General features: G+C 56.6%; 2 protein-coding genes across 3 annotated transcripts; both read right to left on the bottom strand.

Annotated features, from left to right (window-relative positions):
* Window positions 1-2,174: 2,174 nt before the first annotated feature.
* Window positions 2,175-8,280, bottom strand: TRAF4 (TNF receptor associated factor 4). Its single transcript, XM_061390535.1, has 7 exons — window positions 8,033-8,280; window positions 4,981-5,032; window positions 4,286-4,390; window positions 4,054-4,215; window positions 3,808-3,969; window positions 3,563-3,718; window positions 2,175-3,305 (listed from the first exon to the last, which is right to left on the bottom strand). The coding sequence occupies exons 1-7, from the start codon at window positions 8,173-8,175 to the stop codon at window positions 2,673-2,675; spliced, it is 1,413 nt and encodes a 470-aa protein (XP_061246519.1). The 5' UTR covers window positions 8,176-8,280; the 3' UTR covers window positions 2,175-2,672.
* A 553-nt stretch (window positions 8,281-8,833) lies between these two features.
* Window positions 8,834-21,763, bottom strand: NEK8 (NIMA related kinase 8). Of its 2 annotated transcripts, XM_061390536.1 has the most exons (15): window positions 20,049-21,763; window positions 15,157-15,362; window positions 14,700-14,932; window positions 14,332-14,463; window positions 13,666-13,874; window positions 13,422-13,501; window positions 13,158-13,339; window positions 12,911-13,061; window positions 12,442-12,518; window positions 11,988-12,105; window positions 11,197-11,347; window positions 10,730-10,893; window positions 10,482-10,640; window positions 10,140-10,298; window positions 8,835-9,746 (listed from the first exon to the last, which is right to left on the bottom strand). In XM_061390536.1, the coding sequence occupies exons 1-15, from the start codon at window positions 20,093-20,095 to the stop codon at window positions 9,718-9,720; spliced, it is 2,097 nt and encodes a 698-aa protein (XP_061246520.1). In that variant the 5' UTR covers window positions 20,096-21,763; the 3' UTR covers window positions 8,835-9,717. The 2 variants fall into 2 exon arrangements, with proteins under 2 accessions (XP_061246521.1, XP_061246520.1); XM_061390537.1 differs by lacking the exon at window positions 10,482-10,640 and having other exon boundaries at window positions 8,834-9,746.
* Window positions 21,764-22,266: the final 503 nt, after the last annotated feature.

Genomic DNA, 22,266 nt, shown 5'->3' with positions numbered 1-22,266 from the left:
ATTTCTGAGGACCTCTGACAAGTGATAAGTGTTGTAATAATCTGTAACATGAAAAGTGGCCCTCTTGGCAATTTCAGTCTTAAAAGGTTGAGTACTGATAGATTTTTTTTTTTTTTTGTCTCCAGGGGGTGGGGGTGGGGGGGTGGAAGCCCACAACAGCTCTTTAGGAGTCCCCTTTTCTGCTGAGTTTGGGTCTGGACTAAGATGTGATGGAGGGAAGGAAAGATCCCACAGGTTGTAGAACTCAGTGAGTGTGCAATCAGATGGTTAATAGGTGGTTCTCAAAACTGATGGGAGTCGAAAACACCTTGAGCATGCCCTTGTCTGTGGGGTGTTTTTTCATGAAGGTACTTTTTGCCTTTACTCTTCATTCCATCTGTGTGAAAGAAAACCGACAGTCAGCCTAGAGTAACAAGGCTGAACAGAGTAGACAGTTGAGCCCCACTCACGCTGTGATGCAAAACCCACCTTGAGTTCCATAAGCAGTTATGACCACCTGCAGAGGCACGGAATCAGCAGTATGGGTATGGGGTCAACCAAAGGAGGGACCAACCTGTATGACCCTACCGCCTGGAGTGGTGCAGTGGCACAGTGCTGCCAGCAGAGAGGACTTGATCTGCGGAGGTGGGGGTCTGGCTTCTGCGGAAAGGCTAATGCAGAAGAGGTTCCACCTGTTGGTGCTGGAAACCCAGGTCTGTGCTTAAGGCATTTCTTCTGCGAGAGCCCACGGTCTTTTACCAGCTTCCAGGCCTCACTATACCAAGATGGTTTAGCTCATGAAAGAGCCATGTTTCTCAGCAAAGCAGCCAGGGCTTCGTCTCTCTCTAGATGAGTGAATTTGACCTTTTGAAGGCTTTGGTTAGTTCCTCAGGCTTGCTGTCTCAGGCATAGGCCTTTCCTGTCACTTCTGATAAGGGCTTTTCCACCTGAGTCTCTGGCTGGCAAAGTAGAGACGGCAAGTTACAGCCTTTGAACCTTCTCCTTCCCATACTGAGCCTGAACAGTATTTTCCATACACAGGCCTCTTAGGGCCAGGCAAGAGTAAGGCAATTTATGCTGATGAGTTAATCTTTACAAATCTAGCAGGATTACTCTCATTTTACCAGCGAGAGTAAGGATGTCATGTAGCTAAGTAACTTGCCAAAAAGCAAGCATAGCAAAGATCTAAAACCAAATCTATTGCCAAAAGTAAAGGAAGCTATTCTAGGGATTGCTGGAGCTTAAAACAGAATCCAGTGATAAGGGGAAGAAAAATCCAGGCCCTGCCCCAAAATAGCTGGAAGATAACTGAAGTCAGTTCAAATATGGATAATCACAGGCACCTCCTTTGAGACCTGTATGAAAAGCAAGTATGGATGGGGAAATCCAAGTGCTTTGAATACCTTGAAGGCTTTGGAGTTAGGCTAACATTCACCAAGTGCTCACAGTCATCCCTCATTATCCACAGGGAATTGGTTTAAAGAATTCCCCGAGTCCACAGATGAACAAGTCCTTGATAGAAAATAGCATATTTGCATATAACCTGCACACATTTTACCACATGCTTTAAGTAATCTATAGATAATATGTAATACAATGTAACACCATGTAAATTTACCCATGAGTAGCCAGTAAGTTTTGCTCTTTGTAGCTTTTCCCAAGTGTTTCCAGTTTACTCTTTCTTGATTGAATTCAAGGATGTGGAACCCACAAAGGACCGACTGTATCTTGGGCTAGGTGGGAACTTGGACTGTCTTCATCACAGCTCACTAAGGTCCTTTTATTAACTATTGCACTTAAGTGAAATAATGCATATAAAATGCTTAGCAGTGTCTGCCATATCAGAAGTACTCAATGAATGGTAGCTACTATCATTAGACCAAGAAACACCTGCCAAAGGACAGGCACTAGTCTTGGGTGGGTATGAATCAGGGACTATAGCCCTGTGTTGAGCCTGCAGCTCCCTCATAGAATCACCAGAGGGCAGCAGCAGGCAACTCTTCCACACAAAGCCCCTTGCAGTCCCTCTGTCTTCCACCAGAGGGCGATCCATGAGCGCCATTGGATTCGGGCCAGAACGGTTGCAGGCCCCCCCCCCACCCCGCCCCCCACCCCTACCCCTGTCCCTTGACTTCACCCTAGGGCCTAGCCTTCTAGGACCCTAAGCAATCCGGAAGAGTCAGGCTGGAACCAAGTTAATAAATACAATTCAGGATTTATTAAAAATCAGGGCTCCCCGCTGTGCCCTCCTGGCACTAAGTAAATAAATAACCAGAGGGGACACAGCTGGGGAAAGGATAAGAGAAATCTGATCTCAAGATTATTTTAACTACCCCCTCAGTTTCCCAACTCCCCCTCCCCCCTATGGCTCTTGGGACATAGCACCAGCAGGCACCTCGGTCCCGGGAAGAGTGTAGCCGGCACCAAGGCGTGTCTGCCCTGTCCAGGAGACAGGTCCGGGGGCTCGCTGGTTTCCAAGCCCTTGATGACCCTAAGACCTGCTCTTCCCCGAGGTCAGAGCTGAAGCACCAATAGGAGGCACCTGAGGGTGGTGGGGAAGGAGGGAGGGGGAACGGGGTACCAGAGCCTCGGCAGCAGCAGCAGCTGTAAGGGGGTCCGGCCCCCTCTCCAGGCTCAGCCATGCCCAATGGAGGTCACTGCCCTCCCCCCTTCTCCTGCTGCTTGGTCTGCTCTCAGCTGAGGATCTTTCGGGGCAATTCAACAGAGGCACGGATGAAGACCGCATCATCCCGCACATAGTTTCGCTTGCGGATATCCTGGTGGGAGATGAACTTGGGGTAACCAAAGCCCAGAGAACTCTCATCCAGGGAGCCCCGCCAAGTGCCTGGTTTTTGGAAATTCTTCCAGTTTGGGTCAGGGTGAAAGGTCTCAGTGACATGCTGTGGCTTCGCCAGCCCAGGGTCACTCTGATCCAGTAGGGAGAAGGTCACACGGCGGGCGAAGGGCCACTCGAGGAGATTGTCAAAGGCACCTGGCAGCACGCGAATGTAGAGTGAGAGGTGGGTGCCCTCGCCACTGCCATTGCCGTTGAGGAACGCAGACACCTGCAACTTGTAGCCGTACTTGTGCGTGTAGAAGGCAGGGCTGAAGCACTCGAGGTTGGGCTTGGCTTTGGCCTCCTGGAGCCGGCGCCCGTAACTGCCAATCTTCCAGATGAGCACGCCATCACTGCCCACCGACAGCTCCTCCAGCTCTCTTCGTAGCTCCTGCAGCTCCTGCCGCTGCCGGCTCACCAGGGCACACATCATGGCCAGATGCGGCTTCACGCTCTCCTCCACGTGCCGTGCCATCGCCAGCTTAGGGCACTGTCGGCAAAGCCCCAGGCCATGGGGGAAAGAGAGGAGAGTGAGTAGGGGCGAGTTCAGGCGAGAGGGGAGGAGTGGATACAGGGTAGTGGGCACCGAGCCCTGAATGGGGAAAACAAGGCACTAATAAGGCTGGAGCCGGCCAGCAGAGGAAGGACTGGGCCTTCCGGGCAGCACGGCAGGGACCACTCAGGGCCTACGTCTGAGGTCTCAAGCACCAAGAAGGGAGCTGAGGGGAAGGAAAAAAGGCATCTCACCCTGTGCTTGCAGCCGGAGTCTTTGAACGGGCACAGCACCAGGGCGGTGCTACAGCTGTCCTTCAGGTGGCCTGGCAGGTCCTCCCGAGCCACGGTGCCCACGCCACACTGGTTGGGGCACGGCACAGGCAGCCTTGGGCACTGGTACTGGTGACTCTATGGCCCAGAGGCAGAGCGGAGCAGTCAGCGGCCCAACTCCCTGCTCCTGGTCCCGCGGACTCCGCCCGGACTAAGGAAGGGCCTACCTGGATGGTGTCGAAGACAAACTCCTTGGTGCAGTAGGTGCAAGGCTGGGTGCGCTTGGGGCACTCGGAGGTGGCATGCTGGGCCAGCAGCCGCCGCATCATGCGGGCACCACACTTGTTCTCACAGTACACGCTCTCTTGCGGGCACACGCCCTCGTGGCTCTGCGGAAGCGCGGGGGCGGCCCGCTGAGTCTTCAGGGCTCCCCGACCCCGGGTGCCCCGCCCCCTCCCCGAGGCCCCACCCACCTCGAAGGCCTCCCCGCTGAAGTCGCAGCCGCAGAACTCGCACTTGAGCCGCCGCTTGGGGCAGTCGTGCTGCAGGTGCGCAGGCAGGTCTCGGCGGCTCAGCTTGGCGGGGCAGCGGTTGGGGCAGGGCACCACGTTGAAGCTGCAGGTATTCAGGTGGCCCTGGTGGGAGGGGCTGAGTCAGTGCCTGCCGGGGTCGGGGTGTGTCCTGCCACCCGGGGCAGAGGCTCACCTGTAGGTGCCGAAGGGGGCCATTCCAGCGGCAGCCCTCCTCGCTGTGGATGCAGCGGATAGACAGGCCCAATACCTGCACCTCCAGTTCTGGGTCCGGGTAGATCTGGGGTCACGAGGAGCAGTGATCAGGGACAGCGCCTGCGACAGTCCCCAGTTCCCGCCCACTCCAGCCCGCCCCCCCCCCCCCCCCAGGCTCGATGGCTTCTTCAGAGCCAGGAATAACCTCCCTCCCGCTAAACTCCCCTCAAGCCCAGGCATACAGAGCGCAGCAGGTGGAATCTGCTCCAGCCTCAGATTCTGGGTTCCCCAATTCCCTGACGCAGGGCGCTCCCTCTGGGGTTGACAGCCAGTCAGCCTGCCCAGCCCCTGGCGGCCCCCACACCGTCTGCTTCCTTCTCCCTCGTAGAGGGGTCCTGGCCCTCAGCCACAGCTCTGGCCAGCCACCCAAAGAGGAGGGGAACACTTCTGGTGGGCACAGAGAAGCTCTGTGCACCCCCACAAGCTGGGCATTGTGCCCGCCCTCCAGGGCAAACACGGGCCTCATTTGCAAACTGGCCTGGTAGGAGGGAACAGGCCACCTTTGTCGGGGCGCACAGCACTGGGTTGACATTGGCCCTGAGCCCACTGGCTGCAGCGGCAGCTCCAGCCTCCACCAAGGGCGGCAAGAGCCTGTACCTGGCACGGTGGACTCACCTTGGCATAGTCCAGAGGAAGCTGGTCCTCCGGGCACTTGAAGACTCCTTCACTGTGAAAGGGGAGGGGACAGGGTCACAGAGCTGGAGGGGAGACCCGGGGCCACCCTCCCCACTCCGAGCCAGAACAGCCTCTCTGTCACCAGATGGTTCCCAGGCAGCCTCACCTGAGAGGGCAAGTAGAGGCCTGAGGGTACCCACTTCTCCAGGACCCCCAGAAGAGCACGGCTCCTGTCCTGGGGAGGGGGGATCTGGGCCCAGCGGAGGCAGAGGCAGCTGCCTCAGGCAGCATTTGGCCAACAGGTGGCAGCTGGCACCCCTCCCCCCAGGACAGCAGCTGGACTGGGAAAGGAACAGGCTGCCCAGCCACCCAGTCCCTCAGGTTGATGTTCACTGGCTGGGCTGGAAGCTCACAGGGGAGGGTGAGATGGGCTGAGATTAAGTGCCAGGGCTGTCCAGTCCCCATGAGGGTGCCCAGCCAACATCCCAGGGCAAAGGTCAGCTTGGGGCCACCTTACTCCACCTCCCCCTCCTCCTAGGTGGATGTGTCTTCTAAAGCAAAGAGGAGGAGGATGCCCCAAGGTCCTGTGTTTACACTCCCACCCCATTCTCACCACCTGCCTCAGAAGGGCTCAGTGTTCCCATTTGGCAGATGAAAGAACTGGGGCTCCCAGGTGAACTGGATACACCTGCCTGATTCCACAGCTCAGTTTCTACTACCTTGCACACAGAAGAGAGGCTAGTCCCAGAAAAACTGGCCAGACAAGCACAGCCAAGACTCTGTTCACTGCACAGTGGGCATCCGAAGCCTGCTGACCCAGTCCGCTGCCCTCGGGTCCTTCACCAACCCCACACCAGGTTGTCAGCACTCCAGGAACCTGTGGCATGCCTTCTCCTGCCAGCATGGCCTTGCTGACCCCAGCCAGGACCAGTCACTGCTGCCTGGCGCAGCCTAGGCAGGGCAAAGGCGCACCCAGCAGGACTGAAGGCCCTCAGGCCTGGCATTTCTGGCAAGTCTGAGTCAGGTATGTAGGTAGGTGGGAGGGCAGGCCAGGACGAAAGGTGGAAGCAGAGGCCACACAGCGCCCCTGTCCAGGATGGCACTTTGCAGGCCGAAGGCAGTCCCCTGCTCCCTGTGTGTGGTCAAGGGATTTCTAGCACCCATCTCCTCCCCTGATCCCACGACTACTACTGGCCATGCTGCCAATGCCCAGACGAATACATGCCCAGGCACTGAGGAGGTGTGCCCATGCCCACGGGGCAACCAGCCTTCCTGGACCAACCTGAGTAATAGCCCTGGCAAGAGCAGGGGACAAGGGGTGGGCCTGGGGGTGGGGGTGGGGGGTCTGCTTGGCTGCTTCAGGAATGTGCTGACTTCGTGGTTCTGGAGTCAGAGAGGGGGGCTGAGGCAAGTCCCCAGGCTTCAGGCATAAGATTAGCCTGGGCAGCTTGGGGCCCAGCCAGAACAAAGGTTCCCCCAGGACGGCGGACACCCTAGCTGTTAGGGTGGGCGGGGCAGCGCCCGTCCCACCATCCCTTCCCTTCCCGGGCTTCGGAGTGAGCCGCGGGGTGGGGGGGAGGCTGGGGCCGAGCGCTCTAGGCTGTGCAGTGGAGGCCCAGGCCCAGGGGAGAAGACAGGATGGGGGGAGGGGGCTGGGGGAGAGGAAGAGGGGATTTCCGGGAGGGGGAGGGGCAGAAGCCGCCGAGAGGGGCAGAAGGGAGGGAAACCAGCCTGACAGCCCCCTCCCGCGATCCTCCCCCGAGGCAGGCAGGGTGGGTCAGCTGAGGATGGGGGGAGGCTCAGCTGGCCTCATCTGGAAACCAGAGGGCCGGGGAAGGGCACTGGAGAAGACAATGGGGCTGTGTGTCTGTAGGAGAGCGTGTGTACACGGACGGGAGGAGGGAGGAGGGGAGGGAAAGGGAGGAGGGGAGGGAAAAGGAGGAGGGGGCCCGCACCGCGGCTCGAGCAGGAGCATATGTGAGGGCAGGACCGGTCCAGGCAGCCGGGAACACAACAAAACAAAGGGGCCTGCGGAGATCGCAGGGCTGGGGGCCGCGGAGGACGGAGGCAGGGAGCCTTTCAGGCACGAGCCCCGGAGGTGCTCTCGCAGCCTGGGCCCCGCGAACCCTCAGTATACAGCCTCCTGACACAAGGCAGCGGCTGGCCCACCTTCCCCGGGGCCCTCGGCGGACGACCCCAAGACCCGGGCTCCCTCTTCCGGCCTCCCCACGTCCCGGACGGTGCAGTTTCCAGCGCGGGCTGGAGACTCAGGACAGCTCAGGGCGCCCAGAACTCGATAAGGGCCCAAGAGCCGAGGGACTGATGAGCAGGGGCGGGAGACGGCGGGGTGCGGGGCCCTCCCTAACGATCCAGACTACCCGCCGTACCCAAGACCCCCAGGGGCGGGGAGGGGCACCCAACAACGGGCTCCTGCTTCACTGAAGATCGGGGCGTCACAGTCCTTCCCCTATCGTTCGAGCACAAACGGCCCGCGCTGACACCCCCCTCCCAGTTAGGTACTTGTGCGCCTGTAGGTTGTTGCGCGACCCGTGGGCAAGTCGCATTTTTTCTTTGAATCTGTGAAATGGGAGAACAATAGCTGCCGTTCTGGGAACATCGAAAGATGAGAAGAGCTTAGATGGGTGAAAACTCCGGAGGCTTAAGGCTCCGCGAGGAACAGAGGGTTTAGTCTTCCTCTTCCCAGAAGGACTCAAAGTTCAAGGCTGAGGCCGCTCTAGCTCTCAGGTGAGGGGGAAGGGCCGGCCGCAGGTCAGGAAGGGCGTCCTTTCCCACCTCCACCCCGCGGGAAGGCACGGGATTCGTCCCACCCGGCGCGTAGCACGCGGGACCCGACGGATTCACGCGTGGGGGGGTGGCCCTCCCTCGGGGCGTGACGTCACCGCAGCCCCGTGACGTCACGGTGGGCACCCCTGAGGTCACCGAGCCGCGGCACAGACAAAGAGCCGGCATGCTCCCGGCCCCGGCCCTCCCGGGGCAGCGTCTCCCGTCCCCGCCGGCCGGCCGTCCCCGCTCCCCCCGCCCCCGGCCGCACCTGAGGAACTCCTGCAGGCAGGTGTCGCAGAAGCGGTGGCCGCAGGTAGAAACCTGCACGGGCTCACGCATGGGCTTCCCGCACAGCGGGCAAAGCAGCCGCCGCTTGGGCTTCTCCAGGAACTTGTAGTCGAAGCCGGGCATGGCGGGCGGGCACGGGCGAGCGGGGCCGTGTGCGCGGAGGCCCCACAGCCCGTGCCTCGCTCCGGCCGCACTCCCGGCTCCGGGCGGCGCCGACTGGCGGCCGGGGCCCGCTCGCGGCCCCTGAGCCCGCCCGCCGGAAGAGGGGGCGGGGCTGCGCCCGCGCGGTCCTAGCGCCCTCTCCGCCGCTCCCCACCCACCCGGCCGGCCGGCGGCTTCGGGGTCGGCGCTCTGCCAGACTCGCCACCGCCGAGGAGCAGGGGTTCCCCTTCCCCTGGGGAAGAAAAACCGAGGCCCCGCTTCTCTCCAGGGCTGGGGAGGTCGGAAGGAGCTCGGACGCTGGATGGGACGGAGGGCCTCGGGGGACTGGCCGGGCCACGCCACAAAGATTCGCTTCTCCGGAGTCAACAGCTCGGTCTCGGGGGCCACGTGTCGCCCAGGGGCCCGGGGCTCCAGCCTCCAGGTGCTAGGCAGCTGAAGCATAGCAACCAGATCCGGGGAGTCCAGCTGGGCAGGGAGGCCGGGCTGGGCCCCGCGCCAGAGGAACCTCGGCCCCAGCCTCAGGCTGCGCCCACATTCCTCCCTTGACCGCGGCTCTGCTGCCCAGATCAAGCCCAGCCCAGCCCTGGGGTGGCCGCCCCCACCCCTGAAGAGACCACACTCTAGGCAGGCAGCTGTTTTTTTTTTTTTTATTGGCGCTACCTCCCAGTCATCTGGGAAACTAGTCTGGTCCAGCCAGCTACCCCTTCTCCCAACCTGCTTTGGGGGACTGGCATGGAGTGTACTGCAGCCCATGCACTCCCGCAGGGGAAGGGAGGCACTCAAAAATTATGTAACCCCCTGCCTCTGGATATAGGAGTGTGGGCGGGAGGCAGCGCTCCTGGGACCTCCCTGCCCCGGGCGATGCAGGGGCTAGGTCGCTGGAATGGCCAGTCCAGGCAGGCCCCAGCTTGCGCTAGTCCAAAGCACGGCGCTGCTCTCCCAGTAGACACCAGGGACTTACTTTCTAACTGGGGGAATGGGCAGGGTCTGGGTGGCGCCACACAGCCACCTCCAGCCTTTTTCTGCAGAGGCTCCGGAGACCACCCTGCTTCCTAAAGTCACTCTGGCCTCCAGCTCTAGCCAGACTGAACCCTGGGGACATTAACTAAAGATAAGAAGGGGTGGGGAGGGGAAACTAGGATGCTGGGGGAGTTGGGTGGGTTGAGTTTTACATTTGTTGTTGTCTAGTCGCTAAGTCGTGTCCCAATTCTTTGTGACCCCATGGACTGTAGCCCTGTAGGAGCTCGCTAAGCTCCTCTGTCCAGGGGATTTTCCTGGCAAGAATACTGGAGTGGGTTGCCAGTTCCTACTCCAGGAGACCTCCCCGACCCAGGGATCGAACCGAGCCACCAGGGAAGCCCATATCCAGAGCCAAAAGTAGAGCAGGGGTTTTACTGGTCCTTATACCCCACTGATGATAAAATCCAGTGTGGCGCCTGCACTTTTCAAGACCATTCACAGGAGAAGCAATATCAGGGTAGCCCAGCAGTGTATCCAGGTGTGTCAAGGGGGGACTGGCTCATCCGTGACAGCTGGGGAATACAAAAGAGAAATCCCTGCAGCCTCCCAGAGAGCAGTGCCTCCAGCAAGCCTTAGCTCCCTCCACTCTCCCACACAGGGCCCTGGACTCTGGACCCTGCCAGGCCCAGAAACAGAGGTTCAAATGGAAACTGGACTTGAGGGCTGGAGGAGAAAGAATGCGTTTGATCCCCAGGGAGCAGAGGGGGCAGCCCTTCAGTGAGGCCCAAGAAGTGCCTACCCTTGCCCACCCTGGGAGCTCACTTTGGCCCTGCAGCTTCTGCTTTCATTTATCTGGGAGCTGAAGATGCTTTTAGCAGTTTGGGGTGTGACCACTGGGGATGCGAGTATGGGCAGGAGCCAGCTGGGTTAACCCTTGTGTGGGTGAGGGTGAAGTTATAACTCACGGCGGATAGCCAGGAGAGTGTTGCCATGGCAACAGGACACAGAGGTCACTGTGTAGGGCTGGGTCTCATCCAGCTGCACTGGCCTAGGGAGTGCGGCGTCCTCATCTCTCCTTCCCAGGCGACCTCGGGCCCCTTTGCCCCAGGAGTACACTTCACCTTCTGCCAAAGAGAATCCCAAGGAAAGCAATGGGACAAGGACAGAGTTTAGCAAGCAGCTAGCCTCCTAGATTGCCCTACCAGCCCCCACATGGGGTTGCTGAGTTCAGCAGCCCTGAGCATAACCCCCCACTGCCCAAGGGTCTGCCCACACTCTCATCTGTCCCCATAATGTCCATTGATCACCTGCCCCAATGGCAACAGTGAAGGCATCCCCACAGGCCACCATCGCTATCTTGATGCCCTGGAGGCCCTGGACTTGACAGGGTGCCCGGCTGACCCGGCGAGCATTGGTACCCAACTGCCCATGCTGATTGCTGCCGAAAGTGTAGCAGTCACCAGAGGCTGTAGGGGAAGAGAAGGGTAAGGAAGAAAAGGGCCCAAGGAAGCCAAGATAGCCTGCCTTTGGCCTCCTGTGTCCAGGTCCCGCTTACCAGTTACAGCAGCTGAATGAGCAGTGCCCAAATCCACACTCAGCAGGGGCTCCTGGTCCAGGGGTGCAGAACCTAATGGAGTGAAGTTCAGGGCCTCCTCCACTTGCTGGTGTAGGGCAGGCTCCTCCCCTAGGGAGAGGTGGTCCAGGCCCAGCTTGTTGAACCTGAGGACAGAGCCAGGAGCCAGTTCAACTGACATACTTAATATAGACTGTCCTCCCCCTCACCTATCTGGGCAGGAGCTGGTGCACCAGGGGACAGGCCCCCTCTCTGGGCTGAACTCATAGCAGGTTGGGTTGATCAGGTCCCACCCTGGATTGAACTCAAGCCCTCCTCACTTCTAATCCTTGGTGGGAGGTAGGCAGTGACAGATGGAACCCTGGCAGCTAAGCGGGAGTGGGGGTGGGGTGGGGGGGTGAGGAGGTTAGCCATCTTAATGCACCTAATTACCTGCTGCTCCCACTTACCTGTTGCTCCCACAGGCCAGGGCTTGGCCAGGCACTGTGAGGATCACAGAGGAGTCAATGCCACATATAACCCTCTGGGCTTCCTGTCCTGGGGGCATGGGTACCTGCTGGGGGCAGCTGTGGGACTCCCTGGTGCCTAGTCCCAGCCGACCTATAAGGAGAAACCAGGACTGATGATACTAGGATAAAGAGGACACATGGAGAGGAGGTGACAGCATGAATGAAGGCTGTTTCCCAGGCTGAAATGCCCATCCTTGGCCCCTCTGTGGGTCAAAATCCTATTCCTCCTTTAAGGCCCTGTTCAGATACCAAATCTGTCTTCTCCAAGTGGAGCTTCTTGCCATTCCTTGGGTTCCCACACCTCTGGACCTTCGGGGGAGCCCTGCAGCTGTCTATCCTCTATCATGCTGGAGATATATCCTCTATGATCCCTCCTCCACTTAGACTGAGTCCCCTAGGAGGACAGGGACCCCATCTGTCTCTAGTTTCAATGCCCAGCCTGATGCCTGACCCAGAGAGGATCACAACAAATATGGGTGGAGAAATGAACTCTCTCTCGTGACATCATGAGCGCCCGAAGGAATCGACATCGTATTCGTCTTGTCCAGCACTCTGGACAAGGTGGGCGCATAGTGGGTGCACAACGAAGGTTTGTGGAGTGAACAAATGAATCGGAGAGAAAAGAAGGGCAAGGGAACAGGCCATGGGGTAGAAGATGGCTATGAAGGGGGTTCATGGCTATGAAACCACGGCTGGGGGGTTCCAAAGGCTGGAACGTAGTGAAAGCTTACCACCATCTCCGCGGCCCCAAGCAAATAGTTCTCGCTCAGTGGACAAGGCCAGCACATGAGAGGCCCCACAAGCCACCTGCACCATCTCATAGCCCAGCAGGGCCTCCACAATGGTGGGCTAGAGAGAAAGAGAGAGAGAGGAAGCAAGGGCAGACTGGGCAAGGGGCCTGGTTAGCCACCAGGCTTCGACATTTCCCGTAAGGATGAAGTTGGAACTTGCAGATTCTCGTGAGGTGGCTGTCTCTTTAACTACCCCCCACATGTACCGCACCCACTGGGGAAGCCTGGTCTTTCTGTACTTCCCCAGACGTTGCCCAGAACAGGTGCAGCCTGGAAGCTACTGGGACCGTGGTTGCTGGGGATTCCCCTGCCCCCAACCTGGGCGTCAGCTCTCAGATGTGGGCTCCTTGCCATCTCCCCACTTCCTCCTCCCCAGGGTGCAGGCAGAACCCACCTGGCTAATGTCATTGAGGCCGCCATGGCCTAGGCACCCGTTGCTACCACTGCCAAAGGTCATGATGATGCCTCGGTCTGGGGAAGGGGGCAGTGAGGAAAGGGAAAAGGAGACAGTTTAAGCTGTTCTTCCAGACAGACCAATGCAACCTTGGATTAGAGGAACGAGAAAAAGTTAGTTGGCAGCTAGGGCTGGAAGAACTGGGTGAGGGGAATCAAGGACAGGGTTATTTCTTCCCCAAGTGTGTGACTCTGAACAAGTGACAGCTTCTGAGCCTTAGTTTCCAGATCTGTCAAATGGGAATCTAACTGCCTTGCCAGGTCAGCTAGGAAGGTTAAGGGAGATCTGTAAGTAAAGCACCTCCTGAAAGATAAAAGCGTGATTAGCAAATGACAGGCAATTGATGGAAATTGCTCTGGGGGCCTTCTTAAAGCTGAGTCCCCACAGGGGAGGGCTCTGACCGGCTCACCAGTCAGGCAGGCGGTGAAGAGGTCCCCGCAGGCCACGTGCTTGATAGTCACACCCGACTGACCCTCCAGGAAACGGGAGACGAACTGGGGCTGCTGCTGCTCCACCGCCCCCGGCAGGAGGGCGCCACCTCCCGCGCCAAGGGGCGGGGCCTGCGAGGGGACCGGGGAGGGCGTGGGCGGGGCCTGAGCGCTCAGCTCCGCACTCCGCGTCCCCTCGGTTCTGACCTACCCCTGCCGGCTGCTCACCTCCCAAAGGATGAGGCGCCCGGAGCGAGTGACGCCGGCCTTCTGCGTGCGCCCGGCTGCCACCTGGACCACCTCCGTGTTGAGCATGGGCAGCCGGAGTGGCGCGCTGAGCCCGCCGCCCCATGTGTACACCGACGACAGCGGTGGCGGGATGGCCGGCCGTGCAGGTCCCCGGGGAACGCCTGCGGGGACAGCTCATCAGGCCCGTTACATAGGTGCGAACGCCGCAGGGACCCCAGTGGTCGCCCCGCTCGCCCGACTTACCTCTGCACCGGGCGCTGGTGGTCCTGCTTCCTGTACTGCCCGGGGTCATGGGTGGCCCAGTGGCCAAGGGCTTCTCTGCCCTGTGGGACAGATGCGGTGGGCATCAGGACAAGGACCCTCCCTGACGATCCCAGACTAAGGCAGAGAGGACTGGCCCAGAGCACCCCTCTGCCCCAGACCTCCCCTGGGTGCCCCCCAACCCCTGCTTCCCAGGGCCCCCTCCCGCCCCCCTCGCTGCACCGGCCTCCGCATGCGGACACTGCCCAGGTCCGTGTGCAGGTTGAGGAGCGCCCGGATGCAGAGGGGCTGCGCCATGATGTGGCTGAGCGGCGGCCGCTGGGCGGGTTCCAGGCTGAGCAGACTCAGAACCAGCTGGCGCAGCTCCGGGCTGTATCGGTCAGAGATGGGCGCGAAGGTACCGCTCATGATCTTTAGTACCAGCGCTGGCAGGTTCTGTGAAGGCAGGGGAGCCTCAGCCAGGCTCTTAAATCAGTAGCACCCCAGCTCTAGCCCCTAGCCTGGTGGGGTGCTCGCAGCCCTGCACTCACTTGGAAGCCTTGGGTGTGGTAAGGGGACTCCTAGGAGGATAGGGGAACCAAACCCGGCTTTCAAGAACCTCTGACGGGGAGCTGCAGCCCTGTCCACTGGCTGCCTGTTGGGGAAAACTCAAGTCCTGCCCTTAGGAAAGTCCCTTATCTGATGGGAGAGTCCTACCCTCAGGAGTCTCCAGTTTAAGGGAGGACACACACCCTACCCTCAGGAACCCACAGTGTGAGAGGAGGTGCAGCCCAGGCTTGGAGTAACCCACCAACCATCTTGAAGAGAGAGACATAATGGTGCTTGGGGCCACGGACTTCAGGAGACAGAGGGAGGGATTTCCCAGCTGTTCCCCTTCAGGGGACTTACTCACCGCAGCCTCGAAGGCCCTCTTGAGGCTGGCCAACTCATAGAGGACACAGCCCAGGGCCCAGATGTCACTCTTCTGGTTGTAGGGCTTGCCCTCACACAGTTCTGGGGAAATGTAGCAGGGAGTACCCACCACCTGCAGGAGGGGAGCTGCTATTAGAGCCGGAGTGGGAGGACCAAGGCTACAGCCCCAAAGCCCACTTAGAGACAGCGTCCCTCCAAAGCAGGCCAAAGTGTTTACTCCTGCGGGACCACCGAGCCAGGGACCCAGGGGCCAAGATCTTGGGGGTGCAGGGGTGGAGACAGAGATGCCAAGTAGATCTGGCCCCCCAAAACCTCCAGCACCCTTGAGGGCCCCTCCACGCCAGGCACCGTGTAGGCCTTGCTCTTGCTGCTAAGGATCTTGGAGATGCCAAAGTCGCCGATCTTGACGACCATGCGGTGTTTATCAAGAAGGATGTTTTGGGTTTTGAGATCCCGGTGCAGGATGAGGTGGCTGTGGACGTGATGCAGCGCCAGCAGGATCTGCACGAAGAAGTGCAGGATGGTCTCCTCCTCCAGCAGGGAGTTACAGCGTTTCTGGATGAACTCGGCCAGGGTGCCGCCTGCAGCCACAGGGAACTCGTCAAGACCCAGGCTTCTCTGTGCTTAAGTCTTTCCTTTTATGAAACTAAAGGCCCAGACAGGGCAAGGAAGGTCTGCCGGTGTCACACGCCTGGGGTCAGAACTCTATATACCTCAGACCCTCAGCCAAGCCCACTCCAAAGAGGGAATCGGGGTTGTCCCAGTGGTGAGAGGCCCTCAGGCCAATGCAAGAAGGCTGTCCCACCTGGTGCGTACTCCATGGCGATCATGAGAGCCTTGTCCTCCAGGAAGTTCTCGTAGTACTCAATGACGTTGGGATGGTTGAGCAGCTTGAGCACCTGGCACTCGTTCTGGGCTGCCTGCCGCTCTTCCTTAGTCATCTGCTCTACAGGGATCTGCTTGATGATCACCAGCTTCTGGTCAGCTTTGCGCAAGCACAGATGAACAATCCTGAGGACATGGAGTACAGGAGTAGGGACTGAGCCTCCAGCCACATATCAAGCAGGTCAGACTGGTGACTGGATGTTTCTTAGGATGGGGGAATAAGCGCCTACACTAAGAAGTCATCTAAGTAAGTGCACAGAACACGAATGAGGAGTAGGGAGAACAGACCACAAACTGTGCAAGACCTTTGGCAAGTCTTTTAACTCATCTGGGACTCAGTTTCACCATAGGCTCAATGAGGTAAAGTTAGTCTTGGTCTCAGTAAGTCCCCACAGACTCTGGAGTTAACTGCCTGGGTTCAAATCTTGGCTCCTCCTCTTACAAGTTATCTGGTCTTAAATTATGTGACATCAGGTTCTGAGAAAAAAAGGGTCATCTCACAAGGTAGTTGAGAGGATCAAATAAGAAAATGAAAGTTCTGCACTCAGCACACCGCCTGGCACATCAAAAATACTCAGTGAGCAGGAGCCATTCATTATATTATTTTCTTCCAACTCTGTCGTCAGTGTTCATAAAAGCAGGGTTTTGTTCTTTCTCCTTCACCACTATAGCCCCACTGCATAGCCTAGTGCATACCCCAGCACTTAGCAAGAGCTCTACAAGTATCTGCTGAATGAAGGATTGTCTAAGTATCAAATGTCTATCTCCAGCTCACACATCTCCTCTGAGCCTCAGACTTACATATTCAACTATCTGTTTTGTATCTCTACCTGAATGGCCCACAAGCATTCTAAAATGTAACAAATACAAAACTCTTGATCCCTGACCTCAAAACTTTTCCTTCCTCAGTTTCTCCCGTCTCAGTAAATGATAACACCATCCACTAGTTATTAAAATCAGACACCCGAAAATCATGCCAGAATTTTTCTTCCATTTCACACTAACATATCTGTAAACGCTGTTTCTACTACCTCCAAAATATTGTGAACCCATCCATTTTTCTGTGTCTTCTGCTATAATCCTTGACCAAATCATCATTTCTTGCCTAAAATACTACACTAGACTTCAAATGGTCCTTTTCACTGTTGTCACCTCAAATCTAAATTCCACTGGCAGAATCAGTGACATTGTAAAAATGCAAATCAAATCAAGACCATTCCTTTGCTTAAATCTCTTTTCCTTGACACCCTAAGTAAATAAATTCAACTTCTTTACCTCTGCCTACAAGGCCATAGGGGCTTCCCAGGTGGCTCAGCAGTAAAGAATCTGCCTGCAACTCAGGAGATGCAGGAGTTAGCTGCGGGTTGGATCCCTGAGTCTGGAAGATCCCCTGAAGGAGGACATGGCAACCCACTCCAGTATTCTTGCCTGGAGAATCCATGAACAGAGGAGCCTGGCGGGCCACAGTCCATGGGGTCCCACAGGGTGGAACTAAAGTCACTAAAGTGACTTAGCACGCACACACACACACAAGGCCATAATCTGGTTCCCGCCCTCTGTGACAATCACATTTTATTCCATTATTTACCTTGCCCATTACATTCCAATGACATTAGTCTTCTTCTCAGTTCCTTGAATATTCTGAATTCTTTCCCACGTGAGGACGTTAGCAAAAGCTGTTTCCTTAGCCTGAGAAGTTTTGCTTTTTTCACTACGTATCAATCCTCATTCCTCAAGTTTTGATTTTAAATTTCACCTCTCAGAGAACTTTTCCTTAACCATCCCAAATGAACACTCCCTCGTGTTGTACTCTATTCTCACAGTTTGTTAATCACTGCTTTAACAATGGCCTGTTTATAGTATAATTTTCCGGTAGTATGTAAGCTCCAAGAGGGAGAAGACCACGCCTGTTTTGGTCTTAACTGTATCAGATCAGATCAGTCGCTCAGTCCTGTCCGACTCTTTGCGATCCCATGAATTGCAGCACGCCAGGCTTCCCTGTCCATCACCAATTCCCGGAGTTCACTCAGACTCATGTCCATCAAGTCAGTGATGCCATCCAGCCATCTCATCCTCTGTCGTCCCCTTCTCCTCCTGCCCCCAATCCCTCCCAGCATCAGAGTCTTTTCCAATGAGTCAGCTCTTCGCATGAGGTGGCCAAAGTACTGGAGTTTCAGCTTTAGCATCATTCCTTCCAAAGAAATCCCAGGGCTGATCTCCTTCAGAATGGACTGCTTGGATCTCCTTGCAGTCCAAGGGACTCTCAGGAGTCTTCTCCAACACCACAGTTCAAAAGCATCAATTCTTCAGCGCTCAGCCTTCTTCACAGTCCAACTCTCACATCCATACATGACCACAGGAAAAACCATAGCCTTGACTAGACGAACCTTTGTTGGCAAAGTAATGTCTCTGCTTTTGAATATGCTATCTAGGTTGGTCATAACTTTCCTTCCAAGGAGGAAGCGTCTTTTAATTTCATGGCTGCAGTCACCATATGCAGTGATTTTGGAGCCCAGAAAAATAAAGTCTGACACTGTTTCCACTGTTTCCCCATCTATTTCCCATAAAGTGATGGGACCGGATGCCATGATCTTAGTTTTCTGAATGTTGAGCTTTAAGCCAACTTTTTCACTCTCCACTTTCAATTTCATCAAGAGGCTTTTGAGTTCCTCTTCACTTTCTGCCATAAGGGTGGTGTCATCTGCATATCTGAGGTTATTGATATTTCTCCCGGCAATCTTGATTCCAGCTTGTGTTTCTTCCAGTCCAGTGTTTCTCATGATGTACTCTGCATATAAGTTAAATAAACAGTGTGACAATATACAGCTTGACGTACTCCTTTTCCTGTTTGGAACCAGTCTGTTGTTCCATGTCCAGTTCTAACTGTTGCTTCCTGACCTGCATACAAATTTCTCAAGAGGCAGATCAGGTGGTCTGGTATGCTCATCTCTTTCAGAATTTTCCACAGTCTATTGTGATCCACACAGTCAAAGGCTTTGGCATAGTCAATAAAGCAGAAATAGATGTTTTTCTGGAACTCTCTTGCTTTTTCCATGATCCAGCGGATGTTGGCAATTTGATCTCTGGTTCCTCTGCCTTTTCTAAAACCAGCTTGAACATCAGGAAGTTCATGGTTCACATATTGCTGAAGCCTAGCTTGGAGAATTTTAAGCATTACTTTACTAGCATGTGAGATGAGTGCAATTGTGCGGTAGTTTGAGCATTCTTTGGCATTGCCTTTCTTTGGGATTGGAATGAAAACTGAACTTTTCCAGTCCTGTGACCACTGCTGAGTTTTCCAAATGTGCTGGCATATTGAGTGCAGCACTTTCACAGCATCATCTTTCAGGATTTGGAATAGCTCAACTGGAATTCCATCACCTCCACTAGCTTTGTTGGTAGTGATGCTTTCTAAGGCCCACTTGACTTCACATTCCAGGATGTCTGGCTCTAGGTCAGCTACCCCACGTCCGAGGTCGGGGGAGGGGTGGCGGCCAAGAGGAGATACCCAGCGTCCGAGGTCAGGGGCAGCAGCCAGGAGGAGATACCTCACGCCCCCACGCCCCCACGCCCAAGGCCAGGGGCGGTGGCCGGGAGGACCAACCCCACGCTGTGGCTGCACGGGCACAGGAGGGCCTAGAGGAGCTATTCCACGTTGAAGGTCAGGGAGGGCGGCGGTGAGGAGATACCCCTCGTCCAAGGTAAGGAGCATTGGCTGCGCTTTGCTGGAGCAGCCGTGAAGAGATACCCCATGCCCAAGGTAAGAGAAACCCAAGTAAGACAGTAGGTGTTGCAAGAGGGCATCAGAGGGCAGACACACTGAAACCATACTCACAGAAAACTAGTCAATCTAATCACACTAGGACCACAGCCTTGTCTAACTCAATGAAACTAAGCCATGCCCGTGAGGCAACCCAAGACGGGCGGGTCATGGTGGAGAGATCTGACAGAATGTGGTCCACTGGAGAAGCGAATGACAAACCACTTCAGTATTCTTGCCTTGAGAACCCCAGGAACAGTATGAAAAGGCAAAATGATAGGATACTGAAAGAGAAACTCCTCAGGTCAGTAGGTGCGCAATATGCTACTGGAGATCAGTGGAGAAATAACTCCAGAAAGAATGAAGGGATGGAGCCAAAGCAAAAAGAATACCCAGCTGTGGATGTGACTGGTGATAGAAGCAAGGTCCGATGCTGTAAAGAGCAATACTGCATAGGAACCTGGAATGTCAGGTCCATGAATCAAGGCAAATTGGAAGTGGTCAAACGAGATGGCAAGAGTGAATGTCGACATTCTAGGAATCAGCGAACTGAAATGGACTGGAATGGGTGAATTTAACTCAGATGACCATTATATCTACTACTGCGGGCAGGAATCCCTCAGAAGAAATGGAGTAGCCATCATGGTCAACAAAAGAGTCCGAAATGCAGTACTTGGATGCAATCTCAAAAATGACAGAATGATCTCTGTTCGTCTCCAAGGCAAACATTCAATATCACAGTAATCCAAGTCTTAACTGTATACCCAGCACTGAAAACCTGACAAGTATAGCAGATGCTCAGAATTTGTTGAATGAATGAGTCAGGATTAAAGAACAAACTCTGCGGGGGCCCAGAAGGCCAGCCGGGGGCGTGACCTCCTTGGAGGCGGAGTTTCCCAACCAGGACTAGAACCGGAAGCCTGGGAGGGGCTTCCCGGAGTGGGCACTCACGCCTCGGGGCGGGGCTACACGGGCGGCGATTTTGAGGTCAGAATTGGGGGGCTGATTTTCCCTCTCCCCAAGCGCTTTCCTCCCCCAGAGCCCTGGCTCACCCGAAGGCACCTCTGCCCACCACTCGGATCCGCTCGTACTTCTCCATCTCATTTCTCAGAGTCACAATTCCGGAACCCCCAAACCCAAAGGCAGCGCGTGCGCGGACCCGCCCTCTCTAGAACCACGCCCACTGCCATTCAAGATAATTACGGGGCGGAGCTAGTGGAGCTAGGTGTTGGTTCGGCCTCTTATTTGTCTCTGCTCATTTGCACACTTCCTGCAGTCCGGATCCGCAGTCGGCCTTCTAGGGTCCAAGGAATAGGGCGATATGCCATTTCTTGGCACGCCCCGCAAAGGTCAGCACTGTGCCAGCCACTGCCTACACACGTGGCCGCATCCGGCCCTTGCAGTTCTTCCTTAGACCGGAGGGGTTCCCCGCGCAGGCCAAGAGAGGGTGGGAAGAAAGGACGGATCTCTCTCTGCCCCACTCTGCCCACTCATCACGCTGTTTTCGAAGTACAAGGCAGATTCTCATTAGCACGCAAACGATCAACTACCAAAACTGAACCGAGTCAGCACTCTCGGTCTGTGGGCAGGGTGCAAGGCTAGTTTCGTGTTTGCCTAGGGAGGGACCGGGGAAACCCTGAGCTGTGTAAGTTGATTCACCTAGGGAGGATGCAACACGGTTTCCGGGCTGTCCCGACTGGTGAGCTCTGCGCTCGTCAACACTCTCAATTCCCCAGAGCACACATACAACGCTTGCCGCTGCAGCAGAGTAATCTGACTTAAACACTTAACTAGAGAGGCCCTCCTTGGGAGAAGATGGGAGGGAAGTGGACTGCTACCTGAAAGAATCGGGGAGAGGGAGAAAGATGGTCGTTCGGCTGATAAGAGTTAAAGGGTTCTGCCCAGAGGTAGGGGGCTGGTTAGTACAATTAAGGTCTTGATCAGAAGTGTGTTTAATTTCAGGTCTCTCCATGGCGCCTCCTGCTCATCACGAGCTCCATAGCTCCATAAAAGCTCAGTTAAGGAAGCAGGAAGGATGGTGATGAGCTAAGGGACAGCGTCCCTATTTCTGAGTGGGCGAGGAATGTGAGAAAAGGAGTGTTTATCTTCAGCTCCTTGAAAGGGTGCCCAAACTTATCCACGCGGGATGACCACTAGAAAGGCCCCTCATGACGCACCACCCCCCTCAATCCCCGTCTGGCTCAGGCCGGTGTGGCTGGCGGACAAAGCTGCCCTGAGAGCAAAGGGGAGCGCAAGGGGGAAAACCGCTCAGCCGGGACACTCCGTGCTCTCACCTAGAAACCGATCAGGCCTGGGTTGACCAAGGAGCCCCAGAGGGGTTAATGTGTAACCTTGGAGTCAGCAGGGGAAACAGAGCAAACACCCAAACCTCTTGGCGCCTCAAGGCTTCTGATACTTCTTCCCAGTCACAGCACCTCCGCCCCCTCCGCCCCACCCCCAGCTCTCCACCGCCCTTCTGTTTGCAGAGTCTGGCTAACTCTCCACCCAAAACAATCACCTCTTTTCTTTGGCGGTGGGAGGGGATCCCGCGCCATGGTGAGGATAGGCTGACACCTTGTGGTCGAGAGCTGCCTCTGCGCCAGTCCACTGGGCTGCAGAGTCACTCGAGCGGCCTGGGCAAATCGGCCGTCTTCCCCGCCCCAGCCTCTAGGGAGCGGGGAGAAGCGAGCTGGACTGTCAGGGAGGACTGTGAGTGCCGCGCGGCCCCAGGAGCCCAAGAGCCGACTGGGAGGAGGGGTGCTGACGGGTTAGTCGACAGTTTCTAGGCACCAACTCGGTGCGGGACGAGGTAGAGGCAGGTAAACGTGTACGTTTTGGGCCCCAAGAAACTAGTGATCCAGTGGAACAAGGTCTGGGCGGAGAGCACCGTCCGAAGCTGGGTACCGGCTGGTCCCTGGGACCAGGGATTAGGAACGTGGATTGTGACGGGTCTGCTCAGCTCCGCTCTGCCCACCAAACAGTTGAAGGCGGAGAGAAAGTTCTCTCAGGAAGCGCCCAGGCTGGAGAGCCGGAACGTCTGGGGAAAGTGTGGCTGTGGGTTAACGAGGCCAAGCGAGCGAAGTGGGACTCCGTCGGCCGTCGGGAGGCGCCAGTGAGGGGTGGCTCGGCGGCGGCGCCCCCAGGACAGCTCCTTTTGACCGAAGTCCGCGGAAGCCTGGCGGGCCCGGGGGGCCGGGGGGAAATGGGGCTATTGCTCTCTGCGCTGCAGAGGCGCCGGAGGGGCGGGGACAGGCGGGTAGGGCGGGGCGG

Source organism: Bos javanicus, chromosome 19 (assembly GCF_032452875.1).
Source record: "Bos javanicus breed banteng chromosome 19, ARS-OSU_banteng_1.0, whole genome shotgun sequence".
In the NCBI taxonomy this organism is placed as follows: domain Eukaryota; kingdom Metazoa; phylum Chordata; class Mammalia; order Artiodactyla; family Bovidae; genus Bos; species Bos javanicus.
Note: the sequence above shows the minus strand (reverse complement) of the source record. Positions and strands in the feature narration are given on the sequence as shown.